The following is a 22,555-nucleotide window of genomic DNA, read 5'->3' as shown; positions in this document are numbered from 1 at the left end:
ACCACCAAGTCAGAACAGTATGTAAAATTAAGAGGTGAAAATAGACCAAATGATTAGGGTGAGGCACATGGGCTACTAACAGCTTACTACACAACCTACACTAAGTATTACTTTCTTAGCTACAGTAACATATCTCCCTGTCATATTACATCCTTTATGCAGCAGCATACAATACATGTTTGGACTCATCTTGTTGTGCTCACTTGAACAGGAAGGTGGCGCTGTGGTCCTTCGTGGGCAAATTTAGTCATCAAACTTTGTCATCAGTCTGCTATTCTCTGAATTTATGGTGCTTTCAAGAAACCTGGGAACTCAGAAAAAAAAGGTTCAATCATGATGACGTCAGGTCTACCCTTAGACTAGGCAGTGACGCAGTGTCCTCAGGAGTGACAGAACACTGAGCCAATCGCAGCGCAACGCTCTGTATTTTATTCTGGCTTGCCACACCACCACAGAAAGCACTGAGCTAGGCTGAAACACCTGCATTTACTCAAGAAAACAAAATAGTGACCATGTTTGTGTGCTGCTTTATTAACTCAATAATTTATATATATATTTTTATATTGTTAGCACTGATATATAACACGTATTAATGCCAAAATAAAAAAATTAATAAGTCCAAAAAATACAAATACAACTTATTATTTTTTAGCTAAAGATGTGGGGCTCAAAACACCTGCCCTGAAACTTATATACTGGAGTGAATTCAAGCAAACTATAAAACTGAAGAAAAACACTAGAAAAACATTAGAAAAACCACCAGAATAACCTTAGAGGGCCTGACCCAATGGTCATGTGATCATCATGGGAATAAACATGAAGAGATGGGCTCAAGAAACAGGACCATGTGATTCACTGCCCAAAGTTTGCCATGCACAAACAAGCACATGCACACACACACATAAAATTATTTGCTGTAGGGGCCATAGTTGTGGTTATAGTAATGGTACATGTATAATATGAGCACGGAGCTACAGGAAGAGGAGGAGGGGTCACCGCAGTACAACCAGGTCAGATCAGTTTGATGGGCTGAGTGATGGTCATGACAGTCAGATGATCAGGGGACCTGCCGTTGGGTCCATCAGCCCACAAGCTTCCAGGCAGCTTCCTTCAGCCACTTGGCAACCTTCCTCTCAATGGCCTGACAAACAGAGACAAAAGACAGAGCAGGATGAGGGGAAGAGAAGTTTTCAAATAATATAGACTATGGGGCAGTTTCCTGGACACAGATTAAGATTAGTCCTTGACTAAAAAGCTATTGACCATTGACCATGCTTTTTTGTTTTTGGGAAACCGGCCCAAAGTGTTCAATTGAGACACACTGTACAGTTCTGAAGCATACATTTTCTTCAAGTGCTGCCAAAGCTCACAGTCAGTGTCTCTCTCAGTTACATCAATTTAGTGTTGTCTAGCCTGCCTTGTGCCGTACCTTGCGTGCCTGTTTCAGGGCGGGGCGGTCTGCGACGCCATCTGGGTTCATGTCGGCACAGTGGGCGGTGCCCTCGATGAGGATGGTCATGTCTTTGTCCTCCTTGTCCAAGTCCTCTTCCAGGACGCTGAGCTCGTGCCAGGGGTCAATGTCACCTGACAGAGGTCACAGGTCACAGACCAGAAGGACAGGTCATATACTGACTGTCACACAGAGGAGGTTGGTGGGAGGAGCTATAGGAGGGTGTGCTCATTGTTGCTTCCATATGCTTGGTGTTTTTGATCCCTTTCCATTGATGCCCCCCCCCCGCACCTCTCTGATTCAGAGGGGTTGGGTTTAAATACTGAATACACATTTCAGCTGAATTCATTCAGTTGTGCAGCTGACTAGGCATCGCCTATCTACTGTATCTATCTGTGAAGTCTCTGCTCACCGTTGACATAGAGCACCCTGTCGGTGTCGGGGTGGTCTCCTCCATAGTACTTGTTGGTGAAGGCGATGTGTCCGGGCAGACTGTGCTGGGGGATGTTGAACACCTCAGGACACAGGTCAGTCTGAGCCTGCAGGGTCAGCATGCGGGAGAAGGGACAGCTGGCGTCCTCACACGTCTGGACTGTCACAACCAAACAATGATGAGGTAAGCCATAGAAATACAATGAATTCCTATTGAATGATGATCGGTAGTTCTATTTCTGTAATGTGAGATACAGCTGAGTGGCTATGGGCATATAGTAATACTGATCATATAATGAGTGATACGGTACTAAAGAGTGGGAGCTTTGTACAGCTGGTGTTAATGCACTGGGCTTATGAAGGTGCTGCTTTAGGGGGAAATGAACTCTAGACCTGTTTTTCTTTACCCTCCAGTGGCGTGAGCAGTCAACTCCCTGACTGAAGCAGTTATACTAGAGGAGTTGAGCTTGGTAAATGTAGTGGGGTTCAAAATGATTGACATCCTTGATAAAGGTGAGCAATAAATTATTCAAATACTGAGATATGCTACAAAAAAATATGGGGAAATTATATTATTTTACACTAATAGTATTTGGTCCCATATTAAATCATATTTTATTGGTCACATACACATGGTTAGCAGATGTTAATGCGAGTGTAGCGAAATGCTTCTACAGTAATGTGGATGCTCCCAATAACAGGGGAGGTTAGCATGACTTGGGGGTATGATCTTTGACCCTCTGTAACGTTCTCAATCATCATTATTCATTCAGAATTATCCCTAATCATGGTAGCATCCACATTACTGTAGATGTGTTTAGAAATATTCTTATTATCTATGCTTATTTATAATAAAGTGACTCCAAAATGACACAAGATATTATTTACCATTCATTTCTATAGGGCACAAAATAATCTGAAACAACCAGAACAAACTGAAAATACATCCAACAAGTTTGTAGAGTCACAAGCTTGATGTAGGCACTGCGTGCTAGGGATATGCGACCAAATACTAAACATTTGACTAGTTTATCTATAAGAATTTTTAGGGGTGTGAATCATTTAGACCCCTACCTTCTGGAGAAAAAAAATGCATTACTTGGTACACAGAATCTCTTTCTCTTGAGCAATTGTTTTTGTATAAAATAATATAATTTCCCTTTTTTTGTTGCATACAATATACTGAATTATTTATTTTATGTGGTCATTATTGTTCCTCTTTATCAAAAGGCATGAATAATTTCAGACCTCACTGTTTCTCCTCTAGGACTGACGGTGTTGTGTGGTGGAGTGTTACTCACAGAAGCCGAACTCGGTGCAGGTCTGGTAGTACCACTGTCTCTCTCCATTGTAGGCAGAGTCCAGATTGGTGTCACTCAAGTCCTTGATGGTCTGCTTGTGGGACGCATCCAGACAGGGCTCCTCGCCAGTGGCACGGTCTATCTAATAAATGCACACACATAAATATGCATGCACACAAACACAGTAACAGTGTTCTGACTGTTCTGCATCAGTCAAGGCATGGGGATGCACAACTGTAGCTCAATACAGCCCTCTGCTGGTTAATCAAAGAATTGTCACTGTGGGGCTGTGTGTGTGTGTGTGTGTGTGTGTGTGTGTGTGTGTGTGTGTGTGTGTGTGTGTGTGTGTGTGTGTGTGTGTGTGTGTGTGTGTGTGTGTGTGTGTGTGTGTGTGTGTGTGTGTGTGTGTGTACCTGCACCAGTTTGATCAGCCGGTCGTAGGCCTCAGTCTCCGAATCGAAGGTCTCTGTCTCATTGGTCATGATGTCACAGAGCTCCTCAATAGTCAGGATGCCCCCCTCCTCGTTGTACGCCACAGTTCCCATGACGATGTCAGCCAGGCTCTGCATCAGCTCAATCTGGTCCTCCAGATCCTCAGGAGTCTCACAGCACCCAAAGTCCTTCCCAACCTCAGTGGCGTTCCCCGCAAACAGGGCGGCCTCCACGGCAGCAAAGGCCTCCCAGATATCCCCAACACACTGAAGGAGAGAGCGAGAAAGAGGGGGGTGGAGAGACAGCGGAGAGAGAGAGACAGTAACAAGGAGACAGAGAGAGTCAAATCACAAAGCAGAAGACTCATACAGTCAGACACTCCAACACATGATTTCAAGCGCCCACATCTACTGTAAATGTTCTCAAACCTTATCTGAACCTCCAACGTCCTCGTCTGCAAGACTTAGACCCACCACCTAGAAGAGAGCAACACCACGGTTTGTTTCCACCGTTTGTCTGTACAGCTGAACATCACATCTACCATGCTATTAACAGTTACTAGTATGTCTACTACTACTACTATTACTATTATTACTACTGGTACCAATACTACTACTACAAGTAGTACTAATGATGAGATCTTTACTTTGTTGAAGGCGGAATAGTCCAGTTTGGCTTTGACAGGAGCGGAGGAGGCCACAGCACCGTAGACCAGGTGGGGGAACTGGAAGAGCAGGAACAGAGAACATGATTTACTATTATTACCATGTAACACTGCTGTCCAGTCCTAAGTATAAATAAAGACCTTTCCCCTGAGCCAGGCAGACAAGGCCCCAGCATAGGAACCTCCGAAGCTGATCCAGGTATTCTTGTCGGAGAGGTCAAAGCGATCGCTGATGTATTGATGGAATTCTGCGACGTCGGCGAGACTGGAAACCAAGAGATGGCAGAGAAAATGACATTTAATCTCTGCCCAATTCAAGCACACTCAAAAGCGCTCAGCATTTACATTTGGTTGAGTTGTCAACTAATGTGAATTCAACATGAAATCCCCCAAAAATTCATTGGATTTAGGTTCTAAGGTGGGTGAAAAAGAAATGCAAAATTACCTCACATTGATGACTTTTTGCAAATCCAATCAGTTTTCCACATTGATTCAACGTCATCACATTAACTCCCTCCTCCCACCAGTACTCACGCCTGCTGGCTGGACAGGTCTCCCAGGTTCTCAGTCTCCAGGCCGTCTTTGTTGATGCTCTCGCCGTAGAAACGATGCTCCAGGGCCACAAGCAGGGCCCCGTGCTCCTCAGCCATGTCCACATGGTGGCCTACAGATACACACAAAGCAAGAGCAGGGGAGAAAAAGGGGGAGGTTAAGAGTTGGTAGAGGTATCAACAAGACAAAAACCAAAGAACAGGCATTGACTTGTAACTAAATACAAGTATCATATTCATAACACCTATGTAAGCCTAACTTATCGTGTCAATGCATTTCCACTTTCTTTTCACTTAAGAGCGTGACGGGGGAGATTTGTGTTTACCTGCCAGCACATCGAATTCAGAGATGGGGCCCTCCCCTCCGATGAACAGGAACACTGGGCCATGAGGACGCTCCCAATAGGCTTCATTCACTAAAAACCTCTGAGAGAGAGAGAGAGAGAGAGAGAGAGAGGGTGAGAGAAAGGGAGAGGAAGCGAGAGAATAAGAGAACAACAAAACAAACTGCAAATGCATTCAACAAGTTTCTAGTCACAAGCTGTAGTCATTGCATGCTAGGAATGACACAAAAATACTACAATTTTGAATATTTAAATACACATATAAGTGAATGTGTCCTAATACTTTTGGTTCCCTAAAATGGGGGGGCTATGTACAAAAAGTGGTGTCACCCTATGGATGAAAATACCCTCAAATGAAAGCTGACAGTCTGCATGTTGACCTCATAGTCTTTGTACCATTTAAAATCAAATGTGCTGGAGAACAGAGCCAAAACAACAAAAAATATGTCACTGTACAAATACTTTTTAACCTCACTGTCGGTGCATGTTTCGATGGTGGGTCACCTGAGGAAAGGTTTCATCGTTTTGACTGTCGAAGTGGTCCAGGGGTTGGTGAATTTTCCCGTCTCTCACTTCGCATATGGGTTTATGCCCGTTGACTGCGCTCATCAGCACATTCTTCTTCGCTTTTTCATACTGAATTTTACGCACGCGCTCCTTAATCTTCCTCAGAACTCGTCCTATGAAATATAAAATGTGATATGACATATCAAAAGACCAGTGGTGGAAAAAGTACCCAATTGTCATACTTGAGTCAAGTTTAGATACCTTAATAGAAATTTACTCAAGTAAAAGTCACCCAGTAAAATACTACTTGAGTAAAAGTTTAAAAGCATTTGGTTTTAAATATACTTAAGTATCAAAAGTCAATTTAATTGTTAAAATATACTTAAGTATCAAAAGTACATTTAATTGCTCAAATATACTTAAATATCAAAAGTAAAAGTATAAATCATTTCAAATGTCTTATATTAAGCAAAATCGGACGGCGCCATGTTCTTGTTTTTAAAATGTACGGATAGCCAGGGGCAGACTCCAACACTGAGACATTATTTACAAAAGATGCATTTGTGTTTAGTGAGTCCGTCAGGCCATAGACAGTACTGGTAACCACGTGTTCTCTTGATAAGTGCGTGAATTTCACACTTTTCCTGTCCTGCTAAGCATTCAAAATATAATGAGTTATTTGGGTTGTCAGGGAAAATGTATGGAGTAAAAAGTACAGTATTTTCTTTGGGAATGTAGTGAAGTAAAAGGAAAGTTGTCAAAAATATAAATAGTAAAGTATAGACACCCCCAAAAACTACTTAAGTAGTACTTTAAAGTATTTTTACTTAAGTACTTTACATCACTGCAAAAGACGAGAGGGACGCAGGACGGGCAAAGATAGAGATAATAAGATTAGATCAATCGTTTGTAGTTGCGCGTAAAGACGCATATAGAGCTAAATTACGCGCGTAGTTGTTGGTCAAACCACGAGAGCCTCCTGAGACTTGAAAATCAGAATGTGCACATATTCCACTCCATAACAATTACTACAATTATCTTTCACATTTCGTTCTACAAAAATTGCTGTCCCAACGTGTCACGGATCTTTTTACGATTGGATACAATTTTGTATTCATTCCGATGGCCTCAGCACATCGCTTTTGCTCATTAGGTATAATCCTCTGCCACCCTCTTATCGATCTAATTCATATTCGACAGCCAATCCCATGTTTATTTTATTTTCATTTTATTATAATTCAATACATACTTAAAGTAATAATAAACCATGTAGTCAGGAACATAATCACCTTTTCCAGATATAATTCTAATTAGCATTTTGCATAATTATCTAATTATAGCCTATACATCAGCCAATTTCGTTTCTCTGAACACAATTTTATGGATTCACCTCAATATTTAAAACTATAGGCCTATACATAAAAATTATATTTGACCAAAGTGTATATTATATTAGTCCATAGAGATACAAGGATGCACTTTCATGCTAAGTGTAGGACCTAATATTGAAGCTTTAAGAGACCACAACTGATGTATAAACAATATTAAAATGATCGACTTTTGTTTCAATACAAGCATCATGAAACCTCTAACACAATACTTTAACTTGGTGAAAAACAGTTTTTTTAAACCCAACTTGTTCCATGTGGTTTCTTCATGAAATGTCATCTTCCTAAATATTTGTTTAAATTATTAATTTTGTGTATAGTTTCCTAGAAACAAGGGTTCATCAACCTACCCCACTTTGCCATCTTATGAATCTGATCATTTAATTTTTTTTGTTTTGTTAAATGCTCAGGTCATTATGGATCGTTAACGTACCAGAATAGACGGAGTTGATAAGGAGAAGAAGGATGATACAACGGCTGGGAGACAAAAGCATCTTCAGGCCTCCAACTACGACCTCTGACCTACTAATATAGGTCTACACTATGGTCAGACCACCTTGCCGTCTCAATGCAAGGAGAATTTCTGCTTTTAAGGCGTGACCAAAGTTTTTAATCCACCCACCCCAGGGCTCCCCTGATGCCCACTGTGCGTATTTATAGTCAACAAGTTGGCAATTGAGCGTAATGAAGACGCGGCAAGTGAGTCTGGGCAATAGGCATATCTCCTCCAACGGTGGCAGTGGTCCAAACTGGAACGCGACGCTATGAGCATTTGCTTGGTGAAAGGTGCTTAAGTTTCATATTTAGGTTTTGAATTGTATGCTCAATGCCTAAAACTCAGCACAAATACTTAACATGTAGAAACAGGGCACATTGGCTCAGTTAATTTATATTTTTATGATGCTATCATTTATGTACATTTACAATAGTGTGAGGGTGGTTGGTAGAGTATCCAACCTGAATCCTGCATGCAGAGCCAGCAAGAGAGGACAATAACACATCTTTACAGACAGCTCTGCTTTGGGTGATTCATACAGACAAAAAGGCACCAACACACAAACATATGCAGTCAGGAGGCAAAAGAGATAATTTTTACATTTGTTTATAAATTGATAGTTGATCATTTTGGCAATGCCCCTTTATCAAACGCCCCAAACTACATCTAACTTCCAGTATACTGGACGCAGAGACATAACAATGGTAACACTAGTTCATTTGACTCTGGTTAAGTAGATAAAGGAATTCCTTTAATTTAACTTTCTACACCACCCCTCCATCCATTCCCCTTCTCCCCCTGACTTTCCATCGGCTAAGAAAAGTTGAACTCCGGCCTCTTTCTGCAGCTCAGCTTCAGAGCCTGGAAAAAGTTATTGTTTTAGGACTCTTCTTGTCCATGGAGGCCTCAGCTGACTTCATGACATCCTCCGTCTGCAGCATGCTCATGTTCCATGTTGCCTGAAGACCGAAGGAAAGAGAGACTGAACTCTTGTTTCAGTGAATAATTCATTCAATTTTATTTTTATTTTTTTACATGTCAGATTTTGGTCTTCCAATGATATCTACTTTATAAAATATGCCCCCTGGTAGGATACAATTACCCACCCACCTTATCAGAAAACTACACTTGTTTAAGAGACCCATGGTTATATGGGTTTGTGTTTTTGTTAGCCTGTGTTGTTGCCGCGCTGATGTGTGTGGTGTTGTGAGCATCCTTGTAGTATTGAGCCTCACCATGTAGTTCAGGCCCTCTGCCACACTGTGGTCTCTGGAGTAGATCAGGTTGACCTTGGTTCCCTGGACAGCCACAGGGCTGCGGCCTGCTATCTCCCCTGCCATCTCCAGAGCTCCAGCCATCATCGCCTCCTTGTCCGGAAATACGCAGCTACACAGGGAAAGAGTGTATGAATACACAAAACCAACACGCATACGCAACCTGTATCCATACCTGACTAATCCACTTTCCTTGGCCTCATCAGCGTACATCTTCTTCACTGTCAGAGCCAACTCATTCACCAGGCTGGAGAGGCAGGAAGATTATACAATACTTGGCAGCACTCAGTGTTCCTGGGTGTATGTATGCAAGCTAAGGGACTACCACGCAGCATTGTGTTGTAATGAAAGCATATCAAATGCTTGCTCTTACCTGCGGCTCCCAATGACTTTAGGTAGGCGCTGCAGAGTGCCAACGTCAGCTGCTAGGCCAATATCCACTTCCTATAAGAGAGGCAGACCTTTCACATCACTCAGAGATACAATGCAGAACGCACATGTACATTTCTCATTATTCTGCTGATCCTTTACTATGAGTTCCCCTGGGGGCTGCTACAGAAAACACATGAAAGCAGCTACCAGTGTGGGCCATTGTAGACGGTGCGATTTTAGCCCTTTTATGCAGCGATTTTGCAGTCCCAGACAAACTGTCCACGTCATGGGCAAATTCTTCTTAGGTCGTAAACGATTGTTGGACGTCTCGGCTCGTTGGGTGTGACAGGGTCTAGGTCTGCCGATTAAGTACCACTACGTGCGGTCCAGCGGAGGCTGCTGAGGGGAGGACTGCTCAAAATAATGGCTGAAATGGAGTGAATGGAATCAAACACACAAAAACATGTTTGATACTATTCCGTTCACCTCATTCCGGCCATTATGAGCCGTCCTCCCCTCAGCAGCATCCACTGATGCGGTCCGACAAAGTTCTGGCAGTGTCAGATTTGTTTTGCCTTTATCATGTAGTGTGGCTGATGTTACGAGCCGATCGTGGTGATTGACCAATAGGAACACTGAGTGTGCACCCAATAATACGAGTGAATAGCCAGATTAATATAATAGTTTGATGTAAACATTTACATGCTGTGCAAGAAGAGCAATTTCCCTAATAATCTGGTTTACATGACATTTGAAATCAGGTAACCTGATGGGATTTTGATAAATGCTCAAAATCGGCAATCAAAATAAACATTCTACCACAGTGACATTGTTATTTTGGGGAAGCGTATTTGATTCAGAGTTCGGTCATATAAAGTTTGTATGTGAAAACTATTTCTAAGACACCTACTTTAAGTTTTCTGCACATAAGCATAGTTAGGCTTGCGCTGCAGGCACATGTGCAGATTAAATACACAGCTGCAGTTGATGTCGGCTGACATAGCCTCGCAAACCAATCGCAGAATGAAGACAATTGAAGCAAATTGTTCAATCTGGCCAGTTTGATACAAAGACTAATTTGGATACATCGCAGTGGGACGTGATAATCGTAAAAGGCTGCATCCGACGTACAGTCTGTACAGGCCTTTAGATGTCCCCCGGTCCTCATGGAGTTGATCATTGGGGATATTTAAGACCACTTACCTTCACCTGAAACCAGGCATCCTGAGAGATCAGATGTGATCAGATCCACTCCTAACGGAACACACGTTAAAGCAGGACAAGCCGTTACAGTTTTATTGCAGAACACCTTCACGAGAGAAGAGAATCACATTTTGAAAGAATGAATAATATATGAAAGCTTTTGCAAGACTTCACGGTCACAAGCAAATCAGTAATACACCCCCAAAGCTCACCTCCAACACAAGCTCCCTGCACTGCCACAACCACAGGCTTTGGACACTACAAGAAAGGGGATGGTGGAAAAGAGAGAGAATGCATTTGCCTACTTGTCCACCATCAATCCCTAACATATTGTACATGAGTAAGTATTTCACGAGTTCATATTGACCTTCTCAATGAGGGTGAAGGTTTCCTGGTACATGGCGATGATGCGTCACATGTTCCAGGAAGTCCTGGCCATGTCGTCCCCCTCAGGCTGTAAGACTTCACTGGCCATGTCCATGAAGTCAACGCCTACACGCAGTCATAATCCGAAATATATACACTGCTCAAAAAAATAAAGGGAACACTTAAACAACACAATGTAACTCCAAGTTAATCACACTTCTGTGAAATCAAACTATCCACTTAGGAAGCAACACTGATTGACAATATATTTCACATGCTTCTCCACTTCTCAGTTCCTATGCTTCCTGGTTGATGTTTTGGTCACTTTTGAATGCTGGCGGTGCTTTCACTTTAGTGGTAGCATGAGACGGAGTCTACAACCCACACAAGTGGCTCAGGTAGTGCAGCTCATCCAGGGTGGCACATCAATGCGAGCTGTGGCAAGAAGGTTTGCTGTGTCTGTCAGCGTAGTGTCCAGAGCATGGAGGCGCTACCAGGAGACAGGCCAGTGCATCAGGAGACGTGAAGGAGGCCGTAGGAGCGCAACAACCCAGTAGCAGGACCGCTACCTCCACCTTTGTGCAAGGAGGAGCAGGAGGAGCACTGCCAGAGCCCTGCAAAATGACCTCCAGCAGGCCACACATGTGCATTTGTCTGCTCAAACGGTCAGAAACAGACTCCATGAGAGGGTGGTATGAGGGCCCGACGTCCACAGGTGGGGGTTGTGCTTACAGCCCAACACCGTGCAGGACGTTTGGCATTTGCCAGAGAACACCAAGATTGGCAAATTTGCCACTGGCACCCTGCGCTCTTCACAGATGAAAACAGGTTCACACTGAGCACATGTGACAGACCTGACAGAGTCTGGAGACGCCGTGGAGAACGTTCTGCTGCCTGCAACATCCTCCAGCATGACCGGTTTGGCGGTGGGTCAGTCATGGTGTGGGGTGGCATTTCTTTGGGGTGCCTCACAGCCCTCCATGTGCTCACCAGAGGTAGCCTGACTGCCATTAGGTATCGAGATGAGATCCTCAGACCCCTTGTGAGATCATATGCTGGTGCGGTTGGCCCTGGGTTCCTCCTAATGCAAGACAATGCTAGACCTCACGTGGCTGGAGTATGTCAGCAGTTCCTGCAAGAGGAAGGCATTGATGCTATGGACTGGCCCACCCTTTCCCCAGACCTGAATCAAATTGAGCACATCTGGGACATGTCTCGCTCCATCCACCAATTGCACCACAGACTGTCCAGGAGTTGGCGGATGCTTTAGTCCGGGTCTGGGAGGAGATCCCTCAGGTATCTGTGTAAAGCAATCCACCATTTCTCTGAGAGAAAATACATTTAAGAAATATAGGATTCACATCAATTCATTAACACAGTGCTGTAATGCTGGATTACACAAAATTACAACTAGAAACAGGAACGCTTCAGCTGTGTTCAAGTAGTGGTGTTTGGGCCAGGTGTTACCTCCAGAAGGCTTTATATAGGTGGCATTGCGTTTCTCTGGTCGGTGCAGCTCTACGTGAGTGACAGCTGTGGCAGGTGGACTAACAGACAGGGTGGTAAAAGGCCCATACAGCACTGAGACCAGGTAGCCACAGACTCCTGTCTGATGATCAGCACCCAAATGAAAGGTAGGGAACAGGGTTGATTGTATTTCATTTGTATTCTAAGAAAGATTAATTGAATTAGAGCAACATAGTTCAAGTAATAGTTATTTGCACTGTTTTTGACCTAAGACCTGCTTAACCACCCCTATACAGAATAGTGTTGCATGTTATTCAACTTTCACCTACTTAGCCAAGACGCTAACCAAACACAGTTTAGTATTAGGTAGCAATTTAGCCAAGTGTTTACATTAAGTAATAATCTATAGCCAAATTAGTTAACTACAGTAGCTAGCTAGAGATCTCCAATACTTGTGTTGCCAATGACTTTGATGTCAGGTGGCTAGTCTTGTTAATTGGATGGATGCGACCTGTGCACAAAACATACATTTAGCTAAAGTTAGCGACGTTTTAGAGCGGACAACACCATGCATCTTACACTCAATCCTGTACACTTACTTTTCATGAGCGCTGATCGGTTAAATAATGGTATTGCCATTTGACTAAATCAACGAGAGTAAGGAAACAAACGAAAGGCGCAGTCGGTCTAACGTGACTTGTCAGTTGTAGTACGGCAGCTAACTAACTGGCTGTCAAGTATTGTTGTTCACAGCTAGCCTAATGCAACAAAATATACAGGAAAGCAGACAACGGTGTTCACTATTACTGTGAACAAAAAACCCATGCTGTAAATACGACAATCTCAATATATGTTCCATTATTCTAAGCGCCGTAACATTTGAGTTACGGGATGGAGGAAGGCTTAAAAAAAAGCATTCAATGGGGCAGGATAGATTAGCGTTTCTATCCAATTATTGGGGAAATAATTTAACAGAACAAATACAGGATAACGTTAGAATTCTTACAATAGTTAGTAGTATAATTGAACAACCAAATTGTTTACTGGCAATCTGGAATAAAGTTCCTTTATTGAGGGCTCTCAAAAGATACATTTCTTGAAATTGATGTTTTCCAACCAAATAAAACACCCCTTCCTCCAAATACAGACTTGTAGAGGCATGGTACTGAGCAGGAAGAGATAAAACAAAAAAACACACGGAGTAATAAAAGATGCAAAACAATACTTATACAAAAGCCTTTCCATATTTCATCCTTCAGGAATAAAAACAATCTACTTTACCAGTTCACACAACTCGCTTTTATGAGCTCAATATCAAGGACAAACCGATATGACTGCGGACAAACTCATTAACTGCCTAAAACAGACATGGTCAAAATAGGGGTGAAGACTGTTGGGACGATGGTTTGATGTGGAACATTGTCCATGATTGTGGTGGCTGTTTAGGTTGCATGCTGAGCGGTAGAAAAGCACAGCTTGAGGGTGTATGGGTACGGGCCAGCTGAAGAGACAAAGACGGAAGCTATTAGAAAACAGCAATCACCACCCTACACCATTTGAGTAAACAGTGAAATTATTTTATATATAGGCTTAGTGCTTAAACACTTACTTGCGTTCTTCATCTGGTAGTGGTTTATCATGGACAAGGCCTCCATGGCGTCGTTGATCGACTCCCACTCCAACAGCCCTGAAGAGCTGCGTTCACCTGGACCTGCACCTAATAAGACAGCCCAACTCAGTTTAGCGCCACTGTCATGCATACCAAATAGTATGTGGTTTCAAAATGACATTAAAATGTACACTTACTCTTTCCTGTGAAAAGTTTGATGTTTGCAGGGACTTTGACAGAAACCTCTTCACAGATCTGAAAACAACAAGGCAGCAGTCAATTGATGATTTGTTTTGTAGGCACATTGGGTCTTTATTTCACTGCTCCCTACATACAATGGTTCATCAGCATGCTTTGGGACTCACCTGAGTGAAAATCTCTACGGACGAGTCTGGCTGGGCGTTGAAGAAGTGCAGGACACTGCTGGGGTGCTGAATGCGGTTCTTGGCAGCCTGTTCTGGGGAGGTGAAGCGGTTGTTGCGGGAGCCGTGGAAATCCTTAAAGCTGGTGCTGCCGTCCTCCAGCTCGTAAGACTGACCGGGCATGATGGCCTGCTGCTTAGACACACTACAAAGGGAAAAGAGCATGAGACAGAACTTGTACAAGCCTCACAGAACAGTCACTTATTATGGCAAGAGGCAGCGAATACGATTAAGCACTATCTTTACATGACAAGTCACTGAATGAACAGGCATTTCAGATATACATCTTACCAGACGTTGAGCTTCTGTCCAAACAGGAAGTTGTTGTTGAGGTGAGTGATGGCCCGATCCACAGCGTAACAGTCTCCCATCTCCACCATGGCTGCTCCTGGCTTACTCTTCATAAACTTCACCTGAGGTAGGGGACCAGATATATGGAGTCACTCAATACCAGCAGGCTCTTGTGGAAATAACTGATATGGCTTGCCTCCTTTCCCTCCACACTTACCCGCTCCACATTGCCATAGAGACAGAAAACGTTGAACACCTTATCTGCATTCATCTTGGCAGGCTCCAGACCGTAGACCATGACTACAGGGGAGTCTGCGTGGGCACTGTACTCGCCGGGGGGTGGAGGGGGAGGGCCGTAGCCAGGACCCCCACCGTAGCTGTGTGCCCCCCCTCGTCCCCTCATGGGAGGACCCATGCGACGGCCCTCGCTGTAGTGTGGGGGGGGCGGGGGACCATAACCGCTTTCGTCATATCCATGGTAACCGCCAGCTGGGAACACAAGGGACCACAGGCTCAAACAGGAAACATGGCTTGATAGGGATAAAGGGTAGACATGCCAAAGAAGTGGTCAATTTCACCATGGCGAAAACATTTGGTTTTGATTAAAGGTTGGCACATTCCATTAGGTGAGTTAAGAAAATGTACCACACCACTTCGCTGCCACTGTGGGGTACCCATTTTTAGTCATACATTTTGACCCACCACCTGCACTTTGCAGGTGAATTTAGGGTGAGGAAAGCACTACAAAAAGGGCCAGCCCGTGTGCGACCCCCCCTGGGCCTAAAGCCTTACCGTACTCTGGAGGGTGGTCTCCCAGCAGAGCCGGCGCTCTCACACGCTTGTTGGGGTTGGCACTCCCATCTTCTGAGAGGTGATGAAGGCAGGAGGCAGAGGAAGGAAAAAGAGGGGAGGAAGAGCGATAGATCATTTGGAAAGAAACAGGACAAGGCAGCGCAGTAGCGGATGTTCAATTAGAATTAAGGAGAGCACAAGACGACCTCCACATCTAGAGAAAGCACACTAACCAATGAACAAAAACATCTCCATAGTATATCTACTGCTGCTTCAGTCATGGCATTTTGATGCCAAAGGTTGGATAAGTTTCTATGACAAAATGAATGTTAAAGCAACAAACTTATTACTACAGCTCAGAATGAATTAACAAATGCTAACAAGTAAACAATCCTGAACTCTAGATAAATCCTCCATTTTAAACGTTTTAGCATATGGTATAAGGGAGAACGAGGTGGGTGAGAATGAAGCCAACAGAAATCTGCAAACACACCTCCAGCATTGCTCCCATTGCCATCAGCTTCTGCATCTGTACAGGTACACATCTCATACACATTAAATTCAGGCCAATTTGAACACATTCACCCACATGGATAGTTGATAAAAATTCAGAAAAGCATCACTGGTGCACTTAAAATCGGACCGTTTCAACATTCTACTATTTAAACTATTTTAATACATTCAGTCCATTATCTCCATACCGTAACTAGGATATACAAATACGTCACATTTCAATTCTACCTACAAGTCTCGAAAAATTAAAATGCTACATATAGCCCCTTAGTGGAGAGCCACCCAAACACCAGCTTTATTCAGACAAGTCATTCAACAGAGGACAAAATGCCCACAGGGAAAGCACAAGTCCCCTCCAAGGGGAAATATGGTGTCACTGAGAACAGGGGGAGTGGAACACCATATAAAGACAGAAAAATAACAAAAATACCTTCAAGGACGACAATATCACAATATATTTTTGAAGACATCCCGAGTGTAAAAAATGGAACATGTGTTGTGTAACAAACTGGAGATCAGTTTACTTACAGCATGGATATATTGGGGGACAAAGATTGAGGCTGGAGACACAGGCTGTTATTTGGCAGTGGGTCCATTACTTCTCTCCGTGTTCATTTCATCCTTTCACCCCACTCTTCTTTGGATGAACATTTCCACCTTAGTCGCATTTCTGCCCTTTTTTTGTGGCAATTTCCATTGTGGTTGGTGGTCCACTCTCCAAGTGTCTTATCGAACACACGCCAATGGCAGGCCGTAAAGCAGCCATTTGGCACATTTCAGACCTGGGTCCTCATTAGGCGCAAATTTCCAGACCTGCGTCACATGGAAGGTGTTACACAGGTACTAAAAAAGGTCAAATTTCCACAAAAGAGCTGCATTCAGAAAAAGATGGAGAAACTAGACAGGGATGCATGTTGCAAGAACAGTAGAGGGAGGAAAGGAGGGGGGAAAGAGAAGAGGCAAAACGGAACACCCGACTCCATGAGGTATGCATATAATGGGGAGAAAAATATGGCCTGTCTGAATGTGCGTATGCTTGTTCATGTTTGTAGTGTCTTCATCAGTTGTCTGTTGTATTCCTTCCCATGTGACTGGCTACAGCCTGACAGTGACGGTGCGAATCATCTATGGAGTCAGTGCGGCAACAGGGGTGGAGGGTTTTGAGTAGTGTTTGATATGTTAAACACCAGGAGCAGGGCACAAGAGAGCAAAACCACCTGCACCACCAAAGACAGGCAGGTACAGAGAACAGGACAGGGCTGTGTAGTCTTGAGCAACTGGTTTGTATCAGTATGGTTCATCTGTTTTGTGTTTGTGTGAGCATGCTCGTCACTACGGGTCTCTGGATGTTGTCTTTGTAAAGGTGGGTCTCCTGTGGATGTGTATCAGGTGATGACTCGCAGGTGAGATCTGGGTGATGGCGTGTTTCAATGTGTCAGGCATGTCTTGCTGGGGTCTCAAAACTGGAAGGGTGTGGAAAGCACAGCTTACTGCCAATGTACTAGCAACCAAACCCCCCATGGAAAATGTGTCATGCCATAGAAAAGGTATAGGGGATGTCTTCGTGGCTTTGGAGCTATGCGGTAGCAAGTGGATGTGTCCTTATTGACGTAGGAGCGGTGAGGTTGAGGTGGTGTTGAGAGTAGTGTTGATGGCAACAATGTGTCTCCGATGCATATATGGAAATGTGTTGCTCCAAGGTGTTCCGGCGAGAAGCTAGACTGGCTTTTGTTTTGCAGTATAGTCTATGCTTAAAGTAGCCTGTATAGATGAACAGATCTAAACATTGGCAAGTGCACTGGGAATGAAATTAGCAATTGGCTGTCAGTAGGCCCAGCTTCACAAGAGACTCAAGTGGGTATCTATGCTCAGGCTGTCTAGTCTTACAACTTGATGTATCCATGGGCCGTGCATGAGATTGGTTGCCATGGCAAAAATAATACAGATCACTCAGTATGTATAAGTATATTTTTACACAGGCATAATGTCACTGTATCAGACACTGCTGAGAAGCCACCAAGCAGAAATTCAGACAAGAATGTACGACATGAATGGCTCAGTGGTGAGATTTACAAGCAACATTCTAGAATGCTTCCTTCCCTCACAATGAATGAGCAAAAAAAACGACTGCTTCGTCAGGTAGTTTTATTACTTTCCCAAGCTTCGGTTGCAAGTGTATCATCGCCAAACTAGAAAAGATGCATGCAAGAACTCACGGGACCTTGATTTGGTACCCACAGTGCCCACTTACCATTAGATCTGATAGCACTGGGTTAAGGAGGTCACTTTTTTACATGCATTTTTCCTAAATAGGTGTACAAGTAAAAGCCTTGAGCAATAACTAGTCTCGAGTGAAGAATATCTGGCCATTCAGCTGCTCCTTTCATCCCTAGCGTGTCTAGCTGTGCGACGGACAGTGTATCATCACTTCAGTTATAATGCCACTGAAATGGAGCCCAAGACAAGCGTTAACTGTAATTCACTAAACCAATATTACAGCTGGTGAGAAAGATACCAACCCAGCCCTGCGACCATTTGAAGGAGTTGGATATTGAGCTGGTTAAAAGAGCACTTCCTGTGCTCAGTGGCATTACCCCTGAAGGTCTACCACCCAAGCCCCCCTTCCCTCCCCCACAGTGGCAGTAAGGGTGCTGGTAGTGTCAGCAAGGACCACTGATGGCTGTATGCGTTACCTTGACCACTCAGGTTGGGGTTGGTGTAGTCCCAAGTGTCCTGGTCATTCTTAAACACATTGAGACGAGTTGGCTGTGGGAGAATATACAAATTAATTCCAGCAAAGCATTTTTCAAAGTCCATTTCATGGAACACTAGAAGCTCTTCAGCGCTATGGATGTGCATGTTCCTCTACCTTGGCATATTCGATCTTCAGGGTGCAGCAGCCAGAGTAGATGTCTGCCCCGTTGAGGGAGGCCTTCGCCCTCTGTGCACTCTGCACCGAATCAAACGTGTTGGGAGTCAAGGAAAGGACATGCAGACTACAGTTCTGAGAACAGCACCTCACGCAGACATAACATGTTCTGGTAATTCCGGCGCTTATTGCACAAGCCCTTGTTTACAAGTCTTTGTGCTAATAATTAATTATTTAATAATTAAATATACATGAAGAATTCAGGTAAATAGTCTATCAATCATCACATACAGTATGTGCTACAAACAAATGACATGTTCCAGAATGCAGATGGCTTGACATGGTATGTAGAGACAGTATGTCAATTTAAAATTCCAGAAGTTTTAGTTTCACCCAGGATTACCAGAGAGCATGCAACTGTTTCACAAAATACCTACATTTTCAACAACAAACAATTTCGGGCAAAGGATATTCCACCATGGCCTGAACACCATTCTTCCGGAAGATGACAATCCTCTGGACAGGGCCGCAGTTATTGCAGACCGTGTAGAGCACATCCTGTAGACAAGTAATTCACATAATCAGAAATAATATTGAAGTACACAGCACAACAGAATCAACAGGTTAGGTAGAGGTCGCCCGCACTTTACCGTGGTAACGGGGTAGATTGGGTTCATGATGGTGAGAAGTAGCACATTGTTGACACTTCTAGAATCGTCCGGGTCGCCTGGCCGGGAGATCTTCTGGCTGGTGGAGTAGTTGACAAAGGCTGGGTGCCCGGAAATGTAGATCTGGTTGTCATTGGCATACGTCACAGCAGTACACGACCCATTCAGATCCTCGTACTCAACCAGGGCTTGACGCTTCTTGGGCATAACCACCACATAGCTGTAAACAAAACAGTTATATTAATGGAGGACGCATAACCAAGTCAAGAGGACACCATTTCTTTACTAGCGTTGCTTACAGACCAGAGGTGACCTAGCCACCCCTGGAGTGCTTCTGGGTGAGCTGGCTTTTGTTTCAGCACTCCCACCCACCGGGATTCTAGTTGCTCATCGGGAACATCAGCTGAATCAATTGTGTTAGAACACAAGCCTGCACACCCAGAAGCTCCTCTGAGGTAAAGATAGCTACCACTGATTTAACAGTAACCAACTATAAATGGTTGCATTATGTGGAGCAAAATTTTGACCGTGAAATGTGTGCATTGTAAGTGAAGTAGCCTGGGTACCAGTCTGCTTCTGCCCGAGCCATTTCCCCATTGTCGTGAAGAAGAAACATGCAGATATTTTTTTAAGCAGACAGTTACTCAATGTGCATATTCATCACCTAATAGCTCCAAACTCCTGCAGAGCCTCCACAAGGTCAGCCTCCGTAATGCCGTCCACCAAGCCACGCACATGCACAACTGGTGAAGGAAGGGTCTTATGTGGGTCATCATAGCCCTCCTGCAAAAAAGAACAGGCCCATTATCTCCATCTCTTCATTCAATGACTCAATCATGGACAATTACTGACAGTTGTGGCTGCTTCTCACAATGCATTGTTGTCTCTGCCTTCTTGTCCCTTTGTGCTGTTGACTGTGTCTAATAGTGTTTGTACCATGTATTATGATGCTGCCATGTTGTGTTGCTACCATGCTGTGTTCATGTGTTGCTGCCATGCTGTTGTCCTCTTAGGTCTCTCTTTATGTAGTGTTGTGGTGTCTTGCCGTGATGTGTGTTTTGTCCTATGTTTATTTTATTTTTAATCCCAGCCCCTGTCCCCGCAGGAGGCAGCCATTGTAAATAAGAATTATTTCTTAGCTGACTTGCCTAGTTAAAAAAAAAATAATTCAAGCAATAAACTCATGTTTCCCGTTTAGCTCATAGCATGCTTTATAAGAATTGAGGACTCCAATGTATGTAACTAGCTGACTAAACTCAACTACACGGTGAAATGAATTGAGTAGACCAGGCTTTGCATAATAATTCAGCACCGACTACATTGATTCATCCAAGGTCAATATTTAAAAATAAAAACTATGAAAGGCTTACCTGGTAGCCATGCCCTGTTGCGTGCTGAAATCCATACTAATCCAATAAACGTTAACCAAATACAACCACCGACTGTGTCCATTGAATCTCAACGAAAGCCGGTGATTGTTACGTTATTTGATATTTTTTTAACGTATGGATTTCGACAAAGGCACGCAACCACAGAGGCTAAACACATAAGTTATTGTATTTACATTTAAGTCATTTAGCAGACGCTCTTATCCAGAGCGACTTACAAATTGGTGCATACACCTTATGACATCCAGTGGAACAGCCACTTTACAATAGTGCATCTAAATCTTTTTAGGGGGGTTGAGAAGGATTACTTACCCTATCCTAGGTATTCCTTGAAGAGGTGGGGTATTTAACTTGGCAAGCCAGTTAAGAACACACATTCTTAAGAATGATGCATACACCTGGACGCCGCTGGGCCAATTATGCGCTGCCCTGTGGCCTCCCAATCACGGCCAGTTGTGATACAGCTTGGATTCGAACTAGGGTGTCTGTAGTGACGTCTCTAGCACTGATATGAAGCGCCTTAGACCGCTGCACCACTAACTAACTATCCTTGTTAGATAAATTTTAAAAAACTTAGTCAGAGCTGAATTCCACAAAGCCTGCTCTGCTAAACTCCGTTGGTAGAGTTCAAACTTCCTTCATCATAGAGTTGGACAGCAATTAATGTGTAATTACAATCCATTCTATTTTATTCACCTTTGCGGGAAAGATTAACACTACCAGACGAAATGTCATGAAGTAGGGGTAACTAATTCAGCTTAAACTGTTGGGAATATTAGTGAGGAAATGTATTTTGTTATCCCTAATATTACGAGAACATGGCCCCCGATAAGGTGCATTTCGAGAATGTTAACATTTTGACTGGGTAAAGTAGCAAACTAATTAGCTCGCTAACTAGTTACCGGATACATCAAAGAACGAGTCAATAATGCATCTTACTAGGTTTATTTCAATTTAACACACCCACTCGTGTTCGTTGCTTGCAAAACGACACCGCTAAGCTAGAACAAAGCAATAACGCTACCGCTAGCTAACGTTAGCTTCCGTATGATTTGTGGCGTGGCCTGAACGGCACCCATTCATTCAAACGGAAAAAAGGCCAGCTAACGTTAGCTAGACAATTGTTGGAAAAACAGAACTAGCTAGCCAGTTAGCTAACTAGCTACATTGAGATATGTTTAGTCCATGGACAATTTAAGCTAAACATAAAAACAGAACGAAAGGTAATTCACAAAAAAAGTAACATCGTGGAACAAGGGAAGGCGAGCTAGCTAACGTTGCTGGGTGCAATATATTTTTTCAAAAGCCGCGTCATGAGTATGTGAGATTGTGTTATTTAGAGTACATTTCAATGCATGTGCTTAAATGCATTTCGTTATATCACAGAAATCAGCATTCGTTATTTACCGTTGTCATTCCGTCGTTGGTTTTTAGTCTTTTTGTTGCCCTGCCGCCTTCGTAATAACGGCCTGCCATAGCCATGATGTCCCAGTTAATAATTTTGGTAGCAGCGACCGTATGAAATGGACGGGAAAGTATTGAAAAAGACACACATGGGCCCGCCTTGAAGAGTCCGCTGCGGTTTCCAATTGGCCTAAAATCCACGTCCATAACGCCATCACCAATTTAATTTAGTCAGAGCTCAAATCACTACTACTGTATTGATCTGTTATCTGTAAAAAAAAATAAAAATAAAGTTAAGATAACCTTTATTTCTACAATAAATACATTTTCAATTCAGGCGAGTGATCTAGGT

At 43.4% G+C, this 22,555-nt stretch overlaps 3 protein-coding genes across 4 annotated transcripts; all 3 read right to left on the bottom strand.

The window, feature by feature from the left end:
• Positions 1-666: 666 nt before the first annotated feature.
• Positions 667-7,432, bottom strand: LOC118396312 (thymus-specific serine protease). Its single transcript, XM_052519814.1, has 12 exons — positions 7,420-7,432; positions 5,679-5,854; positions 5,157-5,256; positions 4,814-4,943; positions 4,421-4,544; positions 4,262-4,339; positions 4,044-4,091; positions 3,597-3,881; positions 3,184-3,325; positions 1,863-2,042; positions 1,430-1,584; positions 667-1,141 (listed from the first exon to the last, which is right to left on the bottom strand). The coding sequence occupies exons 1-12, from the start codon at positions 7,430-7,432 to the stop codon at positions 1,082-1,084; spliced, it is 1,491 nt and encodes a 496-aa protein (XP_052375774.1). The 3' UTR covers positions 667-1,081.
• A 725-nt stretch (positions 7,433-8,157) lies between these two features.
• On the bottom strand, positions 8,158-10,450 carry LOC118396304 (delta(3,5)-Delta(2,4)-dienoyl-CoA isomerase, mitochondrial-like; the record flags this gene model as incomplete). The annotated part of the gene is made up of 5 exons (XM_035790419.2): positions 8,158-8,524; positions 8,801-8,951; positions 9,015-9,086; positions 9,213-9,283; positions 10,415-10,450. Coding segments are annotated over 5 exons (435 nt in total), but the record flags the coding sequence as incomplete, so codon positions are not given.
• Positions 10,451-13,299: 2,849 nt separating this feature from the next.
• On the bottom strand, positions 13,300-22,470 carry LOC118384333 (heterogeneous nuclear ribonucleoprotein L-like). Of its 2 annotated transcripts, XM_035770760.2 has the most exons (14): positions 22,207-22,469; positions 20,076-20,194; positions 19,394-19,631; positions 19,216-19,301; positions 18,744-18,840; positions 18,568-18,640; positions 15,855-15,890; positions 15,362-15,433; positions 14,787-15,058; positions 14,570-14,691; positions 14,222-14,423; positions 14,054-14,111; positions 13,857-13,964; positions 13,300-13,748 (listed from the first exon to the last, which is right to left on the bottom strand). In XM_035770760.2, exons 1-14 carry the CDS (start codon positions 22,408-22,410, stop codon positions 13,690-13,692), a joined length of 1,746 nt encoding a protein of 581 aa, XP_035626653.1. In that variant the 5' UTR covers positions 22,411-22,469; the 3' UTR covers positions 13,300-13,689. The 2 variants fall into 2 exon arrangements, with proteins under 2 accessions (XP_035626653.1, XP_035626669.1); XM_035770776.2 differs by lacking the exon at positions 15,855-15,890 and having other exon boundaries at positions 22,207-22,470.
• Between the last annotated feature and the right edge of the window lie 85 nt (positions 22,471-22,555).

Source organism: Oncorhynchus keta, chromosome 1 (assembly GCF_023373465.1).
Source record: "Oncorhynchus keta strain PuntledgeMale-10-30-2019 chromosome 1, Oket_V2, whole genome shotgun sequence".
NCBI lineage: Eukaryota > Metazoa > Chordata > Actinopteri > Salmoniformes > Salmonidae > Oncorhynchus > Oncorhynchus keta.
This window is presented reverse-complemented; position numbering and strand designations above follow the sequence as displayed.